The sequence below is a fragment of the Orycteropus afer genome, unplaced genomic scaffold (genome assembly GCF_000298275.1).
Source record: "Orycteropus afer afer isolate SDZICR_OR568_19922 unplaced genomic scaffold, OryAfe1.0 scaffold00412, whole genome shotgun sequence".
Lineage (NCBI taxonomy): Eukaryota > Metazoa > Chordata > Mammalia > Tubulidentata > Orycteropodidae > Orycteropus > Orycteropus afer.
In genome coordinates this window covers 1,558,203-1,582,210 of record NW_006921999.1, presented here as the reverse complement: position 1 = coordinate 1,582,210, position 24,008 = coordinate 1,558,203, and the positions used below count along the sequence as shown (strand labels likewise).

Sequence of the window (24,008 nt, the reverse complement as noted above, 5' to 3'; positions counted from 1 at the left end):
ACTTTTAGATAGGTAGAGATAAGTATGGATTTGGGTGAAGACAAGGGCAATGCACCAAATATGAGTGATCAACATGGTAGTACTGAGGAAGAAGAAGACACAGAGAGGTACATGGGAGGTACAGACAACACAGATGAACCCTTTTGCACATACAGTACTGCAATGTCAGTGAAGGCAAATATGGGTATGGTGGTGTGATAGTTGGAGCTGTGTGTCAACTTGGCTGGACCCCAGTTCTGTGTGGTTGTTCCCATGATGGGATTGGATGACTGTGTTCAGAGTGGCCAATCTGTTCAAGGGGAGTTTCCCTAGGGTGTGGCCTGCTTCCAGGATATCCAGGGACATCCTGGGAAGAGAGACATTCTTCTGTGGATTGGGATTCTGTTGTGCTGCCTACAACTGTCCGTGAGTGAGCAGTCCACCGTTCAGCCTGAAAATCTTGGATTCCTCATTCAATGGAGTCAACAGCCGGTGTACTGCCTGCCAGCTTTGAGCTTCTCGGCCCCTGTGGTTGTGGGAGCCAGGAAAAGGTCCAGCTTGTCATTTGATCCAGGGACTTTGGACTTGCCGGCTTCTATGTATATGTTTGTGAGCCATTTTCCTATGATAAATTTCTCTCTCTCATTTATATATATATCTCAGCTTTGCTTATTTTTGTTTCTCTAGAGAACCCTGTCTAACACAGGTGGATATATGGCTGAACTATTAGGTATGTCAATGCAGCAGGGAGTGTACCCGAGACCATGTATAGGGTTGGCAAACAATAGTCCTATAAGTGTATTTGTATGATCTGAATTCCCAGGTGTATAGTAGAGCTGACAAGGGACAAGGCTGTAGTCACTTCTTAGTCATAGCCAGCTATCCAGAGGGACCTAGTAGTTGAACCTGTGGGCTCAGGACCATAGTTGCAGGGGACATCAAGCTCAATTGGCAAAACATACTACACAAAACATTGTTCCACCTCCTACTTTGGTGAGTAGTGACTGGAATCCTAAAAGGTTGCAAGCAGCCATCTTGATGCAACGACGGGTCTCTCCTCATCCAGAGCAAAGAAGAATGAAGGAAAACAAAAGATTCATGGAAAGAATTAGTCCTAGTGACTGGTACACCATGCGATCCTTAGCGTATACAATTATGAGACCAGAAGAACTAGATGGTGCCCGGCTACCAATGTCAGCCACTCAGAGTGGGATCTATGTAGAAATTCTGGATAGAGAGGGAGAACAATGTGGAACAAAACTCAAAATCATTTGGGGGGGAACAAAAAGGGGGACCAGGTTTGCTGGCCCAACAGAGCCTGGTGGAACCACTGAGACTATGGCCCCTACCTGCCTCTGAGGTCTAGAACTGAACCCACACCTGTGACTTCCAGCCAAACAAAAGACAGGCATAGGAGTTGAACATTTACCTGAGGTAGATACACACCGTGAAGAGAACAATCATGGGAGAAAGAAGGGCTGTTCACGCACAAGGAGACAGCTCAGGGGGCAGGAGTTCATGGAGAGATGGACACAGGGAAGAGGTAAGTATTGGGAGGAAGTGGGAGGGGAGCTGTTGCATTGTGGTAAACTGTAGTCAATGTCATGAGACAAAGTGTATGTGAATTGCTGTATGGAAAGTGAAGTTGCTCTGTAAATTTTTACCCAAATCACAATAAAAGAAAAAGAAAAATCAGGCACTGAAAACCCGATGGAGTACAGTTCTTTGAGAAACATGGGGTTGTCATAAGTCAGACAATTGCCGTGATGGCAATTGGATGGGGTGATGTCTAAGCTGAGATACGTAGAGGCAATCAGAAGTATGGTTTAAGAATGCAATTTGTCCATAAATAGTGTACGCAGGAAGAAAAGAGCCCCAGGGACAAAAAGATTCAAAGACAGGTAGCAGCAAGAGAAGAAATCAATGAAAAAGAGACTCAGTCAGAAATGTTATGAGAAGCACCAGGACTTCATCATCAGAATCTACAGAGGCAGAGTATCAATGGAGATCAACATTATCAATTGCCAAAATGTTTCAAAGAGAATGACAAATGAAGAGGACACTGGGTTGACAGTTTTCAAACTCAAGAGTGACTCTAGAAAAAAAGATTCATGGCAGAGAAATAGGCAAAGGAAATAACTGAGGGGGTTGATGGATGAGATGGTGAGACGGGAGAGAAGAAAATAAAGTACATACTATACTTTGTGGGGTGTAACAAGTGAAGTGAAGGTGTGCTAGCTGAAATCAGGAAGGTAAAGAAGAGCTAAAGTTAACTAATGCCTCAGTGGTCCTTCATTTTCATTAATTCTCTTAAGAGAGTAAGCACTAGTAAACTGGATATCCATTTGCAGAAAAATGAAACAAGATCCATACCTCACACCATACACAAAAAACTACCTTCAGATGGATCAAAGACTTAAATGTGAAACCTAAAACTATAGAGTTCCCAAAGGAAAAACTAAGGGCAAATTTAGGGGCCCTAATATATGGCATAAACAGACTATCAAGCATTACCAAAATACACAAACAGCAGAAGAGAGAGTACATGAATGGGACTTTCTAAAAATTAAATTTTTATGTGTTTTCAAAGACTTCTCCAAATGAGTCAAAAGAGAACCTACAGAATGGGAAAAAATATTTGGTAATGACATATTTGACAAGGGATTTATCTCTAGAATTTATAGAAAGCTCCAACACCTCAATAACAAAAAGACAAATAATTCAATTTAAAAATGGGCAGAAGACATGAATAGACACTTCACCAAGGAGGATATTCAGCAGCCAACAAACATATGAAGAAATGCTCACGATCATTAGCCAATCATTAGCAAATCAAAACAACAATGAAATACCATCTTGCCCCAGCACTAGCAGCAAAGTTCAACAAGACAGAAAGTAACAAATGCTGGAGAGGATGTGGAGAAATCAGGGCTCTCATACACTGCTGGTGGGACTGTAAAATGGTATAACCACAGTGGAAAGCAGTATGGCGATTCCTTAAAAAGTTGGAAATAGAAATACCATTTGATCCAGGCATTCCATTACTAAGTATATATCCTAAAGAAGTGAGAGCCATGACAAGAACAGACATGCACACCCATGTTCATCGTAGTACTATTTACAACAGCAGAAAGTTGGAAACAATCCAGGTGTCCATCAACTGAGGAATGGATAACCAAACTTTGGTACATACACACAATGGAATATTATGCAACACTAAAGAATAATGTAGAATCTGCAAAACACCGAATAACATGAGTGAACTTGGAGGACATTGTGCTGAGTGAAATAATACACCATGCAATCCTCAGCCTATATGACTATGAGACCAGAAGAACTTGATGGTGCCTGGCTACCCCTCTCAACCACTTGGAGGGGGATCTATGTAGAGGATCCTGGATAGAGAGGGAGAACAATTTGGAACAAATCTCAAAATCATTTGGGGGGGAAAAAAAAAGGGACCAAGTTTGCTGGGTGATAGAGCCTGGTGGAACCACTGAGACTACGGTCTCTAGCTGCCCTTCAGGTCTGGAATTGAACCCACCCATGTGGCTTCCAGTCAAACAAAAGACAGGCATAAGAGTTAAACATGCACCATCATAGTATTCCCTGTTTGAGCAACAGTCTTTTGGACTATGTACAAGTTCCCTAAGAATGCAATTAAGTGTTCTGGAATTCCCGGTCTTCAAAATGTCATTCATAATTTGTTATGATCCACACAGGGAAATGCCTTTACAGAGTCAATAAAACACAAATTCTTCCCTCTTGGTTTCTAAACTCAGGTCTAAATACAGTTTTCTTGTATCCTTTCCTTTCAGCCAAGATCCATCATTCTTAGTAATGATATTCCCAGTTCTATGTCTTCTGAATCCAGCCTGAGTTTCTGAAGTTCCCTCTCAATATACTGCCACAGCTATTTTTTAATTACCTTCAGCAAAATTTTACTTGTATGTGATACTAATGATACTTGTTTGATAATTTCCACATTCTGTTGGATCACCTTTCTTTGGAATGAATACAAATATGGATCTCTTCCAGTTGGTTAGCCAGGCAGCTGTCTTCCAGATTTCTTGGCATAAATGAGTAAGTGCCTGCAGTGCTGCATCCTTTTGTTGAAACATCTCAGTGGGTATTTCATCAATTCCTGGAGCCTTGTTTTTTGCCAATTCCTTCTGTGCAACTTGGACATCTTCCTTCAGTACTATTAGTTCTCAGTCATATGCTGCCTCCTGAAATGCTGAACATTGAACAAATTTTTGGTACACTGACTATATATTCCTTCCATCTTCTTTTGATACTTCCTGCATCATTTAATATTTTGCCCACAAATCTGTCAATATTCCAATTCGAAGCTTAGATTTTTTATTCAGTTCTTTCATCTTGAGAAATGCCCAGCATGTTCTTCCCTTTTGGTTTCCTAACTCCAGGTCTTTGTACATTTCATTAGAATACGTCACTTTGTTTTCTTGAGCTGTCCTTTGAAATCTGTTCAGCTCTTCTATTTCATCATTCTTGCCATTTGCTTTAGCTACTTTAAGGTCAAAAGCAAGTTTCAGAGTCTCTTCTGACATATATTTTGTCTGTTGTGGTCCAGTGGATTACTTGGTATAGCTTTACTAGCTATGGTGTTTGTGAATCCCACCAGATTACTAGTGGGACCATGCAAATAAGGTGTATGGAACTCTTAATGTTGGGATTCTTTAGTTTTTTAATGCTTCCAAGCTTAAAATGAGCCTTCCTAGAGGCAGAAAGAGGAAATATCACTGCCATCAAGAGAAAAGAGCTGGAAGTGAAGAGCAGTACATCCTTGGACCCGAGATCCCTGTGCTGGACCTCCTTGGCTGAGAGACGCCCAGCTGAATGAATGTTTGCAGCTGTTTCTTCCCATTTTGAGTCCTGCTCCCTCAGCAAATGAAGGTCCACCCATGTCATTAAGGTCAACTTGAGGAGGCAGCTCTTGCTTAGCCATATTTTGTGTCCCTTCCAACCTGAGGTCACACCTTCCAGCACTGTATCAGACAATGTTTCACTGCTATTCATACAAGTTTTCTAGTAATGTATCAGACAGTGTTGCACTGCTATTCATAATGTTTTCTGAAGTGGATGGTCCCGTCCTTCTTCCCAATCTGCTTAGTCTGGAAGCTCCACTGAAACCTGTCCAACATGAGTGACCCTGCTGGTATTTGAAATAATGGTGGCATAGCTTCCAGCCTCCCTGCAGTATGCAAGCCACCACAGTATGACAAACTGGCAGGCAAGTGTTGGCCAGACAGATATACAACTCATTCTTTCATCTCTTGCAAGCCTTTCTTTAAATATCACCTCCTCGTTAAAACTTTTCCTGGATATTACATCTAAAATAGCAACCTCCTCCATTCTGAAACCACCTATATCCCTACTCTGCTTTATTTTTCCCCTTTGTATATGCCAGTATCAAACATGCACACACACATACACACACAAACACACACACAAACACCCCAAATATCTGTCTCTTTCTCTAGAAAGTAAAATTGATGAGGACAAAGATTTTTGTCTGTTTTATGTACTGCAGTATACCTAGTATTTTGAAATATGCCTGACAAGAACACGTAAGCAAATATTTTAGATTAATAAATAAAGAAATGAGGACCATGGAAAAGCCTTGGGACTACAGGAGAAATAGTCATAACATTTTTTATATTTGTAAACAGAGCCTAGATCTCAAGGTGTTAAGCTGTGAGTATGTGGTAAGGAAGTAGGAACACTCAGTAAAGAGAAGAGAACCCTCTCATGTAGAAAGCAGGAAAAACATGAAATGACAGTTTAAATTCCAACCAAGAAGTAGTAGTTTGTTGCTACTATTTTGTGGATCAGCCACACACCTGCTGGAAACACGTGAGAAAACCTGCAGAAAGGGAGAGAAAGATGACAGGTTCCAGAAAGAGAGGCAGAAGGTGATGAGATGCAGAGTCCAAGGGGCAGTTTTAACCTTGGAGAAGAGTAAGAACATTTCCTCTTCAAGTAAAACAGGAAGGAGAATATCTGAGTCCTAAGAGATTCTGTAAGTGGAGAAGACAATGGGTATGGTCCTAACACGTGGCTCTGAATCTCTATAAAGTGAAAGGAGGGATCATCAGGAAAAGGAGGGATGCAGAGGAAAAGCTGGGATTTAGGATCCAAAAACGGAGACTTAACAGTGTTTCTGGGAAGGCAACCACAAATCAGCAATAGGCTGAAACTAGGTGTACCATGTAGCAGCAAGAGTTAATGTAAACTTTAAAGTATTCATTCATTGAATCAATAGTAAACAAGTAAATATCATTTCAGGTGCTGAGATGCAACAGTGAAAAAAGATACCAAAGGCCCTGCTTCTACAGAGCCTACATTCAATTGATGTAAGAATTTTTTGCAGGTCTAATCAGCATAATCCTATCTGCTCCTCAAGCAGCCTGTAGTAGGTGGCAGGTGCTATGCCAATATAGTGGCTGCTACAGTGAACAAGGTGAAGAGTAGACACTGATGTGAGTTTGTTAAGTGAAAAATAAAGTGGAATCAGGTGACTCTTCCTTTACTGTCTCTACATTTGGCTTGGTCATCCTTTCTACACCAGGACCTATCTTCATTTTGCATGATGAGGACAACACTTTAGAACACGGTGACCCTCTAGTTCCGCAGTATGCTCAACTCAAATGACCTCCATTTCTACTCCACTTGCTCTGCTGGCTAACCCTGGCCCTTTTCATAACCTATAACCACCTCATATTTGAATCATAATCTCAGACATTTCACAGTGTTCATACCCTGTTTTTCCAGCTCTCTTACCTCACTGCCCCAGGTATACTCACCACACCTGTTCTCCTGCCTCCTTATACCTTCTGACCTCTGACTCTTTACTCTGTCCCTTTCAGATACCACACATATTCATCTTTTCTATCAACCTCCCAAATGTGGCCAATAACCCTTCCCCTATCCCAGCAAAACTCCAATTTTATCTATTCCACATAAGTGGATGAGTCTTAAAAATCCACAAATATACTCAAAGTTAAGTAGATCTAGGCTGTCAACAATCCATATTTATAGCTACAGCTGGTAATCACTATGCAACCTTCTCTCATTTTCCACAGCAGTTTTATCAAACCTTTTCTATATCCCCTAAGATACCTCCTCCAACATCACATTCTTTCCCTCAGGAAAAAGCCCTAGATTCCATTTTGAGACACCTCTCACATCCTGACTCTATGTCTCCTCTACCTATCTTGCAGTAGCAGCACATGTCCCTATGCCCACCTCCTTCATTTACTGTGACAATGAAAGGAGGAAGGAATCCTCCTCCCAAGGTTAATTCCTCTACCAGAGCACCAGATCACACTGCTTGGCATCTTCTGAGAAATCTCAACTGGACATTTTCTCCTTCTCCAAGCCTCCAGCATTCAAAATCATTTGTCCAGCAACAATCTCTACTTTCAACCTCCCAAAAAAGAAGTTAGCAACTCTGTCTTCTTTCCTTTCTTCTTATTCACCCCTTAAACCCTTGCAATCTGCCTTTCTGTTGAAGCATGCCTCTGACCATGATTTCCCTCCTACTTACTAACTCAATGCACCTTTTCTTCTGTCTTATGTCTTATATATTTAAAGAGTATGACACTGAATGTCCTCCTGAAAACAACTCTTCTTTGACTTCCATGATACCACTCTCAGGTTCCTTTCTTCCTTTCTGAATATTTTCTCCAAGTTCTTCAAGCTCAACTCCTTCTGACTATCCCTTATATATCATGGCCCTCCAAGTTATAGCCAAAACCTTCTTTAGCTTCATGCTCTTCTTGTGAAATTTCATTTTCCAGAGATTCAATTATTCAAACAGGTCCCAGATCTATAGTATAGGTTCAAACTTCTAAGCTCTGAACTTCTTCATCTAACTATCAACCAGACATCTCCATCTGAATGCTTCACTATAGTTCAATTTATACAAAACAACTTAATCATGCTGTGTCTCATTTCTTTAATTTCCAGTAAGCTATAAAATTCACATTTGTTGTTAAAAGTTGAAAGAAAATACCAGGACTTGATGACCTCTATAATACTGCCTATATTATAATATTATATTATGTAATATAATATTGCCAACAGTAACCTAACCAGTTGTCTTGCTTCCACTCCTACTGTCTTCCCATCTACTTTCCAAACAAAAGTCAGAGCAGTCTTTTTAGATTTCAAACCTGATCATCCTTAAAGCCCTCTAAATGGTTGCACATTGCTCTCAGGATAAAATCTACACTCTGTCTTAACATTCAAGGTCTTGGTGGGTCTAGCCTCTATGCCCTTGTGGTACAGTGAATTACCTGTTATGGCTCTTTCTAGCCATGGCTTTATAACTCCCACCAGATGACTGGGTAGAACTATGCAAATGTGAGGTACTTGTGGTCCACCAAGGGGACTAGATAGCTTGCTAATAATGCAAATAAGACACTCTAGTGGGGGTAAAAACAAACCAAACTCACTGCCATCGAGTTGCACCCGACTCATACCAACCCCTCCCTGGGTTTCCAAGGCGATATCACTACAGAAGTGGATTGCTCAACCTTCCTTCCAAGGAGTGGCTGATGGGTTTGAACCGCCAGCCTTCTGGTTAGAAGTCAAATGCCTTAGGCACTAAGTCACCAGAGCTCCCCTTGGCGGGGGATAGGACCATGCAAATAAGGTGTACAGAACCCTAACATAGCCACCCCACTATGCTTAAAATGAGCCATGCCAGAGGCAGAAAAACAGGATCTCACTACCATCAAGAAAGAGCAGCCAGGAGTGGAATGGCTCCTTGGAGCCAAGATCCCTGCACTGAGAGGAGGGCAGAGAGACAATGGCAGCAGAAGCAGCAGAACCAAGAGACCAGAATAAGACAGAGCAGCGAGCACTGGCCCAAAGAGCAAGAAAGCTGAGTGCCTTCGCAGGAGGCTTGCTGGTAGAATGAGGTGGACCTCTCAGCAGAGCTAAAAGAGCTTTGTAACATTTGCCTGAGTTAGGTAGAGGCCAGGCTGAGAGACTAAGGGCCATAGAGAGGCATGCCTTTAGTCATGGCTGAGAGGAGGCTGCTCTAATCTAAGAATTGTGTCCTGAGCATTTCTGAACCTGAATTGTAACCTGTTACTTCCTTAATAAATCACATAATTGTGAATATTATCTGTAAGTTCTGTGTGGCCACTGCAATGAGTTACCAAACCCAGCAGAGAAGTAGAGAGTATAGTAGGAGGGACAGTTGGTGTCTTGGTTCCCTGGTGCTGCTGTAACAGAAACACCACAAATGGATGGCTTAACAAACAGAAATTTATTCTCTTACAGTTTAGGAGGCTAGAAGTCCATATTCAGAATGCCTGCTCTAGGGCCTAGGTGAAGGCCCCTAGACACTGGACATCAGCTCTGCCTCTTTGTTCCAGACCCACTGGAGCAAGCCAGATGCTTCCTCTGACTCAGGCAGCTGCAGGCTGCTGAGGCTAACGAACCCAAGGTAGGCAGATAAAATGGCACAATCCTAAGATCAGCAGGCAATATGGCAGACCACAGGTATAAATCCAGGAACAATCCCAGTATTGGCAGGCAACATGGCAGGCCACTGGTACAAGTCCAGGAACTGGAGATGAAGACTCGGCAAAATGCAGGATCCAAAATGTGCCAAAAGCTAGAGGCCTTTCTCCAAGCGTCTCCTTATAAACCACACCCTGAAGGCGACTACTTAGCTATTCACAGCAGATTCTACCACTCTACCATTCTACACCCATGGAGGTGATTACAATCCCATCCTGGGGAATAACTACATACAGTTGCCAAGCCACTCAAAACTGTGGCTCAGCCAAGTTGACACACAACCTTAACTACCACAGTTGGTGTCAGATTTGTTAAAAAGGTTGGAGGGTGATGGCATGTCTGACCTCCACCTCATAGGAACGAGCCTTAGGCTGATGCTATTGATGGTGATTTTCACTCCCTCTTGTGAAGTTTCAGAAGTTCAGAGGATGCCTCCTCCACATCCTTTTTTGCAGCCCTTCTCCAATCTCATGTCTTACCACTCGCATTTATCATGAATGCCTAATGTTACAATATCCATTCTCATTCGTTCACCTGTCTCTCTCCCCTACCCTCTCACTACTATGCACCTGCACAACGCTATTTCCACTGTTGAGAAAACTATTCCCTACCCTCTTTACCTGGAAAATCGCTACTACACCTCACGTTTTTTATAATGAATACAATACGTTCTTCCAACAAGTTTCTCTAACATCCTATACTTTCCCCCTCACCTTAGGGTTGAAAGACAATTAATTTCATAAGCTTTCATAATGAATGAATAGGACTATTATCTAAATTATTAGCAGTTACTAAAATGTGGCATTCATATACCAAAATCAGTTGCTTACTTGAGAATTCTAACTGGTATTATACTAAGATAAATAGATGTCAATTATTATTGTGGCAAATCTGCTACCTCCAATAGTGAAAACTGCTTCAATTTTAAAGAAAATACTTTGTTAGTAGTTTACTATTACTGCACTTAAGTTGGGCATAGTTTAATTGATACTAAAATTTTAAATCAAAATCACTCATTTGACTTATTCATAATAAAATTTAGTTTACGGTAGGTTTTCTCATTAATTCCATAGTGGCTACTGATACCTATTTGCATCAACAATATTTTTCAATAAACAGATTTTACAGCTAATGATAAGGCATAAAATGAACTATTTAAACCTATTGCTAAAGTAATTTTGCTTGAAAGTTGATGCTACCTTTTTATCACAATTTTTTTTTTTTTTTTTTCCCCATCAGAAACTGAGAATAGGCAGGACAAGTGGACTATAAACTATTTTGCCCTGCTGTTTTGGTTCTCCAGTGCCACTCTAACAGAAATATCACAAATGGGTGGCTTGCACAAACAGGGATTTATTCTCTTACAGTTTAGGAGGCTAGAAGTTTGAGTTCAAAGTGCCAGCTGTAAAGGGCTGGGTAAGGTCCCTCGACCTTGGGCTACATCTCTGCCTCTTGCTCCCAGACCACTGAAGCTGGAGGCTTATGTTAACTCCAGACAGCTGCTGGCTACTGAGGCTGACAAACCAAGGTCAACAAATAAAATGAAACAGTCCCAGGATTATCAAACCACATAGCAAGACACTAACTCAAGTCCAGAGACACTCCCAAGATCAGGAGACAACATGGCAGGTCACTTACTGATGACGGCCAAATGCAGGATCCAAGCATGCCAAAAAGCTGTGGAGACCTTTCTCTAAAACTTCTCCTTATATGCTGGAAGCAGACCACATCCCTAAGGCAGCTACTCAGCTGCTCCAGTAGATTCCACCATGGAGTCAATTACCAATCTCATCATGAAGAAAAACTACATCCAGTGCCCATCCACTCAAAACCAAGCCTAGCCAAGTTGACACATAACCTTAAATACCACACCTGCCTAAACTGATCATGCTTTAATATAGATTCACATAACATAGATTCACACCAGAGTGCTGTGATTAGTTCTGAGGTATCACCTATAATTTGTTACTAAAATAAGTTTAAAAGCTGGTTGATTTACTTCTAAAATATTATCTTGAATGGAATCAAAGTTGTACCTGTGGTATTACTTTCACCAGTTTTCACCTCAATGCTGATAAAAGGATGTAGTTAAAAGAAGTATACCAAAGGAAAAAAAAAAATGCCCTTAATCAAAGTTAACCCATGAGAGTCATCCATCACATTTGCTTTTGTCTTTCTCTGTCTCTGTGTCTGTGTCTCTCTCTCTGGGCTAAATAGGAAAAGTGTGAGTTAAGTAGCAGCAGGGGGTCTAGAATAAAGAAAGGCTGTTAATGAGCCTTAGAAAGATGACTATGGGGAGGGAGACAAAATGATACTATCACTCTCAGTTGTCAAGTTTTACTGATATAGGAAATATAGGAGAAAAAAGTTAGGATAAATAAAATGAGCTCCACTTTGAGTATGTCAAATCTCATATGCAATGGCATCCAGGCTGAAAGATCCTTCAAAGACTTAGCTCTATCACTCTGAAACTCAAGAAAAAATGTTGGGACAGAGAAATATATGTGGGCTCTGTCATAAGCTAAGGTGCAGACAAAATTAAGATCAACCAGGACAAGCACATAAAGTTAGAAAACAAAACACAACCTGGAGTTTTTTCTGCTGACAGTGTTCCTGCAAATATGGTGATTGTTCTTAAAACCCACTGAACTTTCTGTAAGAAGTATGGTGAGCATCAACCCCACAAAGTAGCATCATACAAGAAGGGCAAGGATTCTCTGTATGCCCAGGGGAAGCAGCACTATGACAAGAAGCTGAGTGGATATGGTGGTCAGATCAAGTGATTTTCCAGAAGAAGGCTAAAGTTACAAAGAAGATTGTGTTGAGGTTTAAGTGCATTGAGCCCAACTGTAGATCAAAAGAAAATGCTGGCCATTATGAGATGAAAGTACTTTGAACTGGGAGAAGATATGGAGAGAAAGGGCCAAGCGGTCCAGTTCTAAGGTTTATCTTTTGTTTTATTATAAGAAAAATAAAACCTTGAGGGTTTCCTAAAAAATGAAATTTAAAAAAATAAATTACAATAACATGGGGAAAAGCTATTCCTTCCTGGCATATTATAAGAACTTCTCCAACAAAAATACAGAGCCAGAAAAAAAATTCTTTTGATTTTCTGAAAGCTTTCTGCAGTACTAGCTGTCCTAGTACTGATACCTGGCACTTGTGGAGGCATATAGAGTAAATACATTTTGCCACTTCTTTTGAGTAAATGGAAACCAACATCTGGAGTATGGATAGACATAACCTGCCATACTCAGTTTCCATTTTGATAAGATGCCCCATCATACCACAAATCAGGTGCATTCCAAGTCTGTGGTACGTTGTTTTGTTGTTAGGTGCCATCTAGCCAGCTCCAACTCATAGCTTGTACGACAGAATAAAGCACTGCCTGGTCCTATTACATCCTCAAAACCCTTGCTATGCATAAGCCTACTGTTGCACTGTATCAAGCCATCTCATTGAGGGCCTTTCCCTTATTCACTCACTCTCTACTTTACCAAGCATGATATTCTTCTCCAGTGCCTGTCCCTTTTGACAACATGACCAAAGCAGGTAAGAGGAAGTCTTGCAAATCTCACTTCTAAGAAGCAATTCTAGCTGTTCTTCTCCCAGGACAGAATGTGAAATACTAGAAGGTACCTGCTATAAGCCACCAATATAATACCTCTTTTACCAGCCTACAAAAAAAATTTTTCCCAGCAAATATGGCATATTTTCAAGTGTTTTACAGAATTAATGTTCCTAATAGCTGATTTCTGTACTATTGACCCAGAAGAGATTACTAACATTCTCAAGCAAATATTTATTTCTAAGTTTTAATCAAACTCTTGCAAGAAGGCAAGACTCAGAGATGTTAAGTAAATTCCCCAAAGTTAGAAAGTTACATGGCCAACCACCACTGCCCTTGAGTCAGATCCAACTCATAGCAACCCCTCCTTGGGTTTCCAAGGTGTATCACTACAGAAATAGATTGCCCAACCTTCCTTCCAAGGAGTGGCTGGTGGGTTTGAACTGCCAGCCTTCTGGTTAGCAGTCAAATGCCTTAGGCACTAAGCCACCAGAGCTCCCAGTTACATGGCAGAGATTTAAGCCCAGATATATCTGGTTCCGGAGACTGTGCTCTTGCCATTATCACACATGTAATTTTCAAACAGTAAGAAGGTGCCATGGTTGGCATAGGGAGAGAATAGTGGCTGACTGTGAACCTCCAGGCAACTCATCTCCCAGCATCAATGGGGGAGCTTTGCTTTAATCACTTTATATACAGAGTTCTGAGTATGATAATAATTGAAAAAAGTATTTCTGTGTTTGAAAAAAAGTTGTCTGAAAACCTCTACATTAAATTGATGCCATAATACTGCCACTATCTGCACTATTGAAAAAAAGGGACAGAAAGCTTTTATTAAAGCTATGATCTATATATAAAATTAGTTCAGTAATAATTTTTCCATAAACAAGGAAAAGAATTAAATGCATTTAAATTTTAGTACTATTTTTATCTCTGGTTGAGAACAAGTTAAAAAGGACAAATAAGGAAAGAAGATCTACACAAAATCAAAATATTAACAGACACATAAACTTAATATATTCTTCTTATTAAATACTACAATACTATCATATAGGCATCCCATAAATTAAATTCACTGCTGCCAATTTTGACTCATAGTGACCCTATAGGCAGAGTAGAACTGCGCATTGGGTTTGTAAGGCTATAAATCTTTATAGAAGTAGACTGCCACATCTTTCCCTGCAGAGCAGCTAGTGAGTTCTAACCACCAACCTTTCAGTTAGTAGTTGAGTGCTTAACTATTGTACTATCAGGGCTCCTCAAAATAGGCATAAGGACCATTTCTCTTCAGTGAGATTATATTGTTGAACTAAGATTCTTCAACCTCTACATGTCAATTAATAAACAGTGACAGTAAGAAAAAATAGTATTTCTTTACAATAACCAATTTATTTATAAGATTAAAAATAAGCGTTATGAATCATAAATAACTGATACAAATACGTCCTAGACTAATATTCCTGGAGGTCTAGGAACATCACAGGCCTATATCAACCACTGCTTAACAGATGTTAGAACCTATACCAAAGGTATACCAATAGCCCTATGAGTTTAGTCAATTGACCTCTCTAAGAGTCACTTTCTTCAGTTAGAAAAAGGAGATAAAAATGTTGATTAACACTGTAGCATGAACAAAACACAACTAAATTGACAATAAAAGGATTTTTGTTTTAAGTTACAAACACATTAAGTACAAAGACAGAAAGAAAACAGGTATTAGCAGATAAGAGACTTCAGAAGAGGTTTGGAAGGGAAAGGCAGAAGAAGAACACTAACTGAGCAGAGGAAGCTTCTATCCAAGAATCTGCAAAGGGAGAGTCTGATCATAAAATGAATAATTTATCCTATAGGCAACCTGGAAAAACTCAGAATTTGGAGATACCAGCTACTACATAAGGCAATGTGAGACATGGGATTAAAAGTAAAGACATATTTAAAACTGAAAGAGAGGAAGAAAGCCATAGAGTCCATGCAGGGGTAAACCTGGAGACTGGCTAATACTTGGCTGTGGAAGAAGACTAAGTGAGAAATGTTATAAAATCTTCTAATAGGATTTAGTAGACAAATATAAATGGAAAGGAAGGGAAGAAAGAGAAGGGAAGCAAAGATGATCCTGATTATTTTTTTCTCTTTCAATAAATAATTGTATTGTTTACTATTATAGGGTTGTTGTTGTGTTGTTGTTATGTGCCGTCGAGTCGGCCCCGACTCATAGCGACCCCTCCTTGGGTTTCCGAGGCAGCATCACTACGGAAGTAGGATTGCCCAACCTTCCTTCCGAGGAGTGGCTGGTGGGTAGATGAGAATAAAGAATGAAAACTTTACTTTTACTATATCTAATGCCACCAGCCACTCCTCGGAAGGAAGGTTGGGCAATCCTACTTCCGTAGTGATACTGCCTCGAAACCCAAGGAGGGGTCGCTATGAGTCGGGGCCGACTCGATGGCACATAACAACAACAACAATGCACTTGGACCTTATATTATTTTCAAAAACATTAAAGAAAAAAAAAAAAGTCCCTTTATCAGTTGTGAAAAATTCAGATGACTTCCTTATCCTTCTACTGACCAAGCTAATTTACTCTGAAATTCCTAGAAAGGATGTTCCTTGGCTCCTTGTCACAAATCACGTACAAAGAAAGTAATTGGGGCCAAAGCTTAAGAATTGCAGGGTAATTGGCAAAATATGACCATATGCCTGGCCTCACATCATCAAAAAATACAAAAGTCCAATTTAAAGAAAATCTTTAATGACAAAAAGAAATGATGCAAAGTTTAATGATATTCCAGGAGCTCTGGTAGCATAGTGCCTAAGGCATTTGACTATTAACCAGAAGGCTGGCAGTTCAAACCCACCAGCCACTCCTCAGAAGGAAGGTTGGGCAACCTGCTTCCGTAGTGATGCTGTCTCGGAAACACAAGGAGGGGTCGCTATGAGTCAGATATGACTCTGTGGCAGTGGGTTTGGGTTTGGTTTTTTTTTTTTCCTATCAAAAATTATCTAGGTGGGTATATTAGCTTATATACTTTTCATGTTTGTTCTGGCAAAGCAAAGGATCAGTTCATATGTGAGCTCACCAAACATCCCATGACCTAGCAATGACATGTAAGAACATGTTATTAACTTCTACACCCCCAAAATCACTATTAATTGCCAGCAGTACTGCAGAAAACACAACGTAAATCAAAGAACCTTCCAGGGAAAAGAGACCATGGAAGTACGTAACCCAATTTACACATTAGAAAACTAAGACACAAAGAAGTTGAATGCCTTGGCTGAAGGTCACTGAGCTGGTTAGTGGCAGAGCAGAGCTAAGATAAGAACATCGCTCTCTGAACTCTCTTCTTCTTGCTGTCTTCTCTTCTGTTCTTATAATGAAGAAATAATGCCTAATTGATTTGGGCTGACTTTCTCCATAAAATAATCCTATGGTACCCTTACTGAAGGAGCTCTTACTGAAACGCAAAATGAGACAACAGAATCTAAAAAAGGAAGATTGAGCAGAAATTTAGAAAAATACTTGATATAAAATAATATTAATTAAAAACTATACCTTTATGGCTTCTGATGAATATACATTTTCCTTTTTCTGACTTGTGCTCATGGGCTCATTTTCAACACTGAAAAATAAAAAAAATCACAGTTTATTTTGAAATTAAAAGAGAACTACTGAAGTAATATAGCTTTTGTGTTTATACCAGTAATTGAAGGGCACTTCATTTGCAAAGCTCAATCACTAATATACAAAACGTTATACTTAGACTTTGTTGGAGCGAACCTCCAAACATGAAAAGCACATTAAAAAATACTCATCGAGGCTTTTTGGAAGTTTTTTATTTCATTATGATTTATGATCTTATGTTGGTGAACAGCATCAGAGTAATGACACACCTGAACAGAGGAGCACAATGGACCACTATCATTATCTTGAAAAGTGTTAGCACACTAAGATTTTATTTAAGTAGTTTCTCCATAGCTTGACTTTTAAAAATACCGATGCAGAGTATTACTTAGAATAAAATATATGTCTACTCAGCAAATTATAAATATATAGGGTCCCCTAATGAATTCTAGAAACAATCAAAATAGATGTAGGCTTGGGTCTGGGCCCAAAATGTGTCCATATGGTACGTTAAAAAAATCCAATTTTCCAGGCAGTCTCTTCTGTCTTTTTTCTAGAATACCTTCACAGATGTCTTATATGTCATAATAAACTATTTTGCCTATTAGACACATCAATTTTATATCCAAATATTTATATTTGTTTATATTTCATCTTTTTTCATATTTTCATAATCCTAGACAAACTGAGAAGCTCTAAAGGTAATATGATTGTCTCCCATGTACATGGAATTGTGCCTGGCCTTGAGTATATAAATGAATAAGTCACGGACTAGTAGGAGCAACTGATATGCAAACAATCCTTACCCATACAGTTTGGTAGAAGTTATTATATGCTGAATGAACAAAATGGTATGGAGCACAGAGGAAACAAGAATGGTAGATTTTGCCTGATCAGTAGGTACTCACTGAGGAGGTACAAAGGCAGAAATATCAGACCATATGGCATTATTAGGAAATCATTTTTCATGCATTTGTTTTTAATATATGACTAGAGCATAAGAACTTGCAACAGGCAGAGGTAGTCCTGCCATAAAGGAGAATGAGACCAGGTGTTACTGAAATGCCACACTATAAAGAACTGGCCCAACAAGTCACAAACTTTGATCTTTGTCCTATATGTAGCTTCTTTAGAGCCTTTAGGCAGAGGACTAAGAGTGTCTGACACCAATGGAATCAGGGCAAATAATGGTGGAGAGTCAATAAAGAAGGAGGTGTTAACATCTCAGATCAAATGAAGGACACTTCAAAACAGACAGGATGGAAAGAGAGGCCAAGATTTATGCTACTTAGACTTTCTCTCTGTAAAACCCAGTGCTATTAAGTAGAGTATCCAGGGAACAAATGGCCAAAGGACAGAAAAAGATGACAGAAAATCGTGAACACCTAGAAATACAAGGGATCACTACTTCATTAAATCCTACACTTTATAAAGGAATACATAGGAATACATGAACCAACAAGATACAGCCCTGCTCACAAAAGTTTTACATGCCAATAAGAAAAGTAAGCACATTAAAAAAGTAAACATGTGAGCTAAATGTTAACCACATAGAAAACTACACAATCAGGGGACAAAAGTTGAAAATACAATAATTTCTTTTCAGAATGGTGACCTATATACATATACATAGTAGCTTTGATGGCATAGTGGCTAAGGCATTTGACTGCTAACCAGAAGGCTGGTTAGCAAACCCACCAGCCACTCCTCAGAATGAAGATGGGGCGGACAATCTACTTCCGTAGTGATATTGCCTCAGAAACCCAAGGAGGGGTCACTATGAGTCAGATTCAACTCCAAGGCAATGAGTTTGGTTTTTTGGTATACATATACATATCTTGATAAGACTGTCTCAGATGGCTGCTGTTTTAAAAGTGATTTTTACCTTCTTTTTCCTCTACTTTAGTAGTTTTATCTTTTGGTATATGGTTATTTATAGTTCAGTTTAATTTTTATTAAATCTGAATCAATATAGGTCTATTTAAGTTCAAAATTAAAAAGAAAAGTTGATACAATAAAATTAAATCCATACCTCAAACTCTCCATATACGTAAGCGCCCTCACCCACTCACCCACCCACCCACCCACACAAACACTTTTAGGTGGATTAAGGATCGATTATGAATAAATTTTAAGGAGCTCTGGTGGTGCAGTAGTTAAGGCATTTGGCTGCTAATCAAAAGGTTGGTGGTTCAAACCCACCAGCTGCTCTGTAGAAGAAAGATGAAGCAATCTGCTTCCATAAAGATTTATAGCCTTAGAAACCTAATGGGGGTCGCTATGAGTTAGAATTGACTCAATGGCAGTGAGTTTGGTTTTGGATGAATAAACCTTAACACTATGATTTTAAATATATGTAAGACTGAACTAGACAGCAGTGGTGACTGCACAATACTATGAATATAGTTACTGAACCATATATACTATTAAATGGATAAAATGACAAATTTTATGTTATGTGCACTTTATTACCAAAAGGAAAAAAAAAGTAAATGAGCAAAACACATGTAAAAACATAGGAATTTGAGGTATAATCAAGAATAACTTACACTGATGATTTTATAAATATATTCTTTAACTATAATCTATTTTGAATGACCTAAAAATCATCTGACCATACAACAGGCTTTTAGTTTTAGTCTCCTCATTTCTTGCTTCAAAATTCCTAAAATTCTACTTCAGCGTGTTTACAGGGCTGTCTATAAACATACTGCAGAGAATGTAGCTCTGGGTCCATGGGATTAAGGTAGAAATGAGTCTTTTAAATAGCTGCAATTACTTCAAATGCACAGTATAAACAGACACAAATACACACACCAGACAAACAAGGCAGTAAATCAGAGCACAGAGAAGCAGTTCATATTGAGCAAAAAGTAGAAACCACTAAAAGCACTATCACATTTTTACAACTTTCTAAGACTTAAACCCTATGTTTAAGTTTCACAATGTTTATTGCTAAACCAAAATTTAAAAATATATTGCTTTTAAAGCAAACTCAATACATTTTTAAAGTTTGGGTTTGCTCTAAAAATCACTTCTTTAATTAAAATTTTCACCATTTCTCATTGAGATTACTAGAATCCCTTCTTAATTGGCCTCTGGCATCTTCAGGATTCCTCTGCTTCAATCCATTCTTTGAAAGGCTGTCAAAGCGATAGTTAATCTAATCATGTCACTCCCCATTTAAAAATCCTTCAACAAATCTCTGTCAATTGATAGATCAAATGAATAGTCCATAGCATTTATCCAGAAAGATATTCATGCCCTGTCCCCAGACACTCTCCACCACAAGCCCAATATACTCCTGTCACAAAGAACCACTTCACATTCCTAGAATGTGCCAAGTATACATGCCAGCAAACCATATTCTCCTGTGTGCCCTCCTTTCCTGTCCTCACCAATTCTTAATCCTCTACAATTTAATTCCAGCTTTCTCTGTGTAGTTTTTGTGCTCCCACTCTATCCAGTCATACCTCTCAAACAGCTGGCTGCCCATTTGCCCAACTAGAATATGATCTCATTAAACTCAAAATGGTGTCCCTTATGCCTCAGACTCTAACTTTGTGTTTGGCATCATGAAAGAACTCAAATTCTATTTTTTAAATGAATTAAATATAAATATATACACACACATACATATATATATATGTATCAAACAAGCTCTTCAATTATGCCTAAATTAGAAAACAGCGTTCCGCTGGGAACATAATAATATACACCAGTCCTTCTTCGTTGGTGAAAAATATGAGTACCATATGAGGCCATGGACTGCCAGAACAACCGACAAATCTGTTTTGGAAGAAATATAGCCAGAATGTCCCTTAGAACCAAGGATGCAGGACTTCATCTCACATCCTTTGCACACGTTATCAAGAAGGACCAGTCTATGGAGAAGGACATCATGTTTGGTAAAGTAGAGGGTCAGTGAAAAAGAGGAAGAGCCTCAATGAGATGGATGACAATGAACTCAAATAGCAACAACTGTGATGATGGAGCAGTGTTTCACTTTGTCATACATACAGGTGTTATGAGTGGGAACCAACTCAATAGCACTTAACAACCGAACAGTGGTATTTTCTTTTTCCTTAATGAAGTAGTATATAACTCTACTGAAAGAATAAATCAGCTGTTAGTGTTCCATACAATCTTTGTCTAAAGGCATAGAGAGGGTAATGGGGGCTGGTGGAAGAACTTAAGTATTCAACATGAACAAAGTCATTTTCAGGTGAGTTAAAAGGAAAACAAACTAGAACACAGTAGAAAATGGTAATCAAGACAGTGGATACATAGGTGCTTGAACAATTTCTTTCAGAAAGATCAGCTACAAGATGGTCCCCATGAGGAGGAAGTTAAAGATGTCCCAAATATCAAAACTACCGTGTCACTTCATCATTTCAGACATTAACTCCTCCTCCTCCTCCCAGTAATTTCCCCAGTCTTAGGGTTCTGTATTTCGCTGTAACACCTCACAGAACTCACAGACACCCAAGGGTTTGTCTCACGTAGTAGTGGTGGAGGCTGGCAGCCTGGCAATTCCCAGGTCCGTGAGTGGGTCTGGAGGATCCTCCCAATTCTCGGGGTTTGATGAACCTCGATCAGCAGATCAGATGACAGCTGCTGTCCCAAATTCTGGGTGAGATGAGGATGAGCCAAAACACAGAACCGGAGCAAGAAGAGGGCCAACCTGCCCAAGAGATTCGTAGCTATACCCTCAAGGAAGCTAAGAGTGGTGATTTGAATTATACCCTCCAGCAAGGCAGGACTCAAGAAACATTCCACCTGTGTTGCCCCAACAGAAATAACCTAAGTGGATGGCTTTAACAATCAGCAGCTCAAGGCAAATCCCATCACCGAGCTGATTGCCAGTCATTATACGGAACAACTACTACCAGCTGCCCAGCGAAGTTGATACCTACCACACCACCCCAAACAGGCATGGATCATAGGACTTACAACACATCAAAGAATGGAGGACAATGGCTAGAAAGGCCACATCAAGTAATTCACCACAATAGGTGACTGCTTTTTTTTAAAAAAGAAAAAAGGAAGAGAAAAAACTTACCAGAAAAATCTGTCTTGTGCTGGTCTTTTCAGGCTCAAAATATGAGGGAAATATAAACTGTACATGCAGAAACTGAGATGGCATTGTTTTGCTTTGCATATTTTCACCATAATAAAAATTAAAAAAAAAAAAATTAGGTGTGTTCTGGTAAGATGGCAGAATAGGCAGAAAGACTGCACAGACCCTCTTCAACAAGGAAAAGGGGAACCAACTAACACAGATACAAAAGAAAATCCTGGAGCCCTGAACTTTGAAGGCAAGGATATAGAAGTGGACTAAACTTCAACTAGTAGAAGAATTTGCATGAAAACACCAAAAAAGGAGACATACAGAGCTGCAGTCTATCAGCGATCCTGATGGCACAGACAGATGGAGACTGCCAAGTACTGTCAGGACCTAAGAAGTAACCTACAAATTAGCCCTGCTAGGAGGGGATGAATGGAGGACTACACTGCTGGCTGGTGAATAAAAGGGGAAGCAGTGAAAAGGATGGTGGATTGAGCTCTAGACTTTTGCTTGTCCAAGGGGCACAGCCATTTTGAATGTTTACAAGGGGTTCAATCATTTTGGATATTTAAAGTGACAGCGATCTCCCAAATTCCAGGGACTGAAGAATGGGCTCTACTTGCTGGGAACCGCGAGGAGATTCTGGATGCCAGCAACAGAAAAGGTTCTAGTTTTCAGCTTTTTCTCTCTTTCCTCTTCCTAGCTCCCAATTTTTTCTTCCTCATGGTTAACCCCATTCCTTGTTTTTCTTTTTGCATTTTTCCCATTTTTTTCTTCATTATTCTCCTACTCTACCTTTTTTCTCGTATTGCTCTCTCCACAGAGAATGCAGAGTGTGTTTTTTTTTTTTTTCTTTTTCCTTTTTGTGATGATTGTTCACGTGTGTTTATGTGGTGTGTTTTTTGTCCACTTGCTTTTACTTTTTTTATGTTTCTTCAATTGTTTTTGTTTAACTGAGTGTGAAACAGCAACTGTGCCCATATGACACAACCACATCCGCACCTCCTGCAGCTCCACTTACTGAGTGAGAGCCACACTTCCTTTTCCACCAACTGGCCAAGGATAAACAACCACCAAGAAAAGCATGACTTACCCTTACTGCGCTTTGTGAACAGTTAACAGAGATCTAAATACAACAATGTCACAATGTCTTGGAGACAACAGACCATCACAGTCCACACAAAGAAGCAAGATAAAGTGGTAGAAACAAGGGAGCAGGATACAGACCCAGAACACATCCCTGAGGAAGAAGCAGCATTGGACCTCACTGATAAGGAATTTAAAAGATTTATATTTAAGTATCTTCAAAGGATTGAGAGACACATCAAGGAAAACACTGATGAAATTAAGGAAAATGCAGACAAAACCAAGAAAAACACAGACAAAACCCTAGAACAATATCAGAAGAAAACACAAGAATAAAAGGACAAAATAAATGAAAAATTAGAAATGGTTCAAAAGCAACAGATAGAAATCTAGATTAATACTAAATTTTCAGAAATAGATAACATATAGAAGGGGCAAAAGAGTAAACTGAATCAATGGAAAACAGAATTAATGAGATTGAAGACAAATACCTGAATACTTCTCTGGAAAGGGATCAATCAGAAAAAAGATCAAAACAAAATGAAGAAAGCCGAAGGTTCATGTGGGATACAATATAAAGGAATAGCCTACATATCACTGGAATTCCAGAGCATGAAGAGAAAAAAAAAAAAAAAAACATTGAGAACACTGTCCAAGATATGCTGGAAGAGAACTTCCCTGATGTGATGAAACAAGAGAAGATATCCATTCAGGAAGTCCAACGAACCCCAAACAGGACAGACCACAAAAGAAAATCACCAAGACATATCATCATCAAATTATCAAAACCAAAGACAAAGAAAGAATCATGAAAACAGCACAGGAAAAACAAAAAGTTACTTACAAAGAACAAGCAATAAAAATAAGTTCTGATTTCTGAGCAGAAACCATGAAAGCAAGAAGGGAATGAGATGGTATATATAAAACCCTGAAAGAGAAAACTTTCCACCAGGAATTATATATACATATATATTGTTGTTGTTGTTGTTATGTGCCATCGAGTCGTACCCAACTCATAGCAACGCCTCCTTGGATTTCCAAGGCAGTATCACTACGGAAGTAGATTGCCCCATCTTCCTCCCGAGGAGTGGCTGGTGGGTTTGAACCACCAGCCTTCTGGTTAGCAG

At 39.4% G+C, this 24,008-nt stretch overlaps 1 protein-coding gene across 1 annotated transcript in view; it reads right to left on the bottom strand.

Annotated features, from left to right (window-relative positions):
* CRYBG3 (crystallin beta-gamma domain containing 3) overlaps nucleotides 1-24,008 on the bottom strand; it is a 172,303-nt gene that overhangs the window by 121,031 nt on the left and 27,264 nt on the right. The window contains exon 2 of the mRNA XM_007953772.1: nucleotides 16,659-16,725. Coding sequence (XP_007951963.1) covers nucleotides 16,659-16,725 — 67 coding nt within the window. The remainder of the gene's footprint in view (nucleotides 1-16,658; nucleotides 16,726-24,008) is intronic.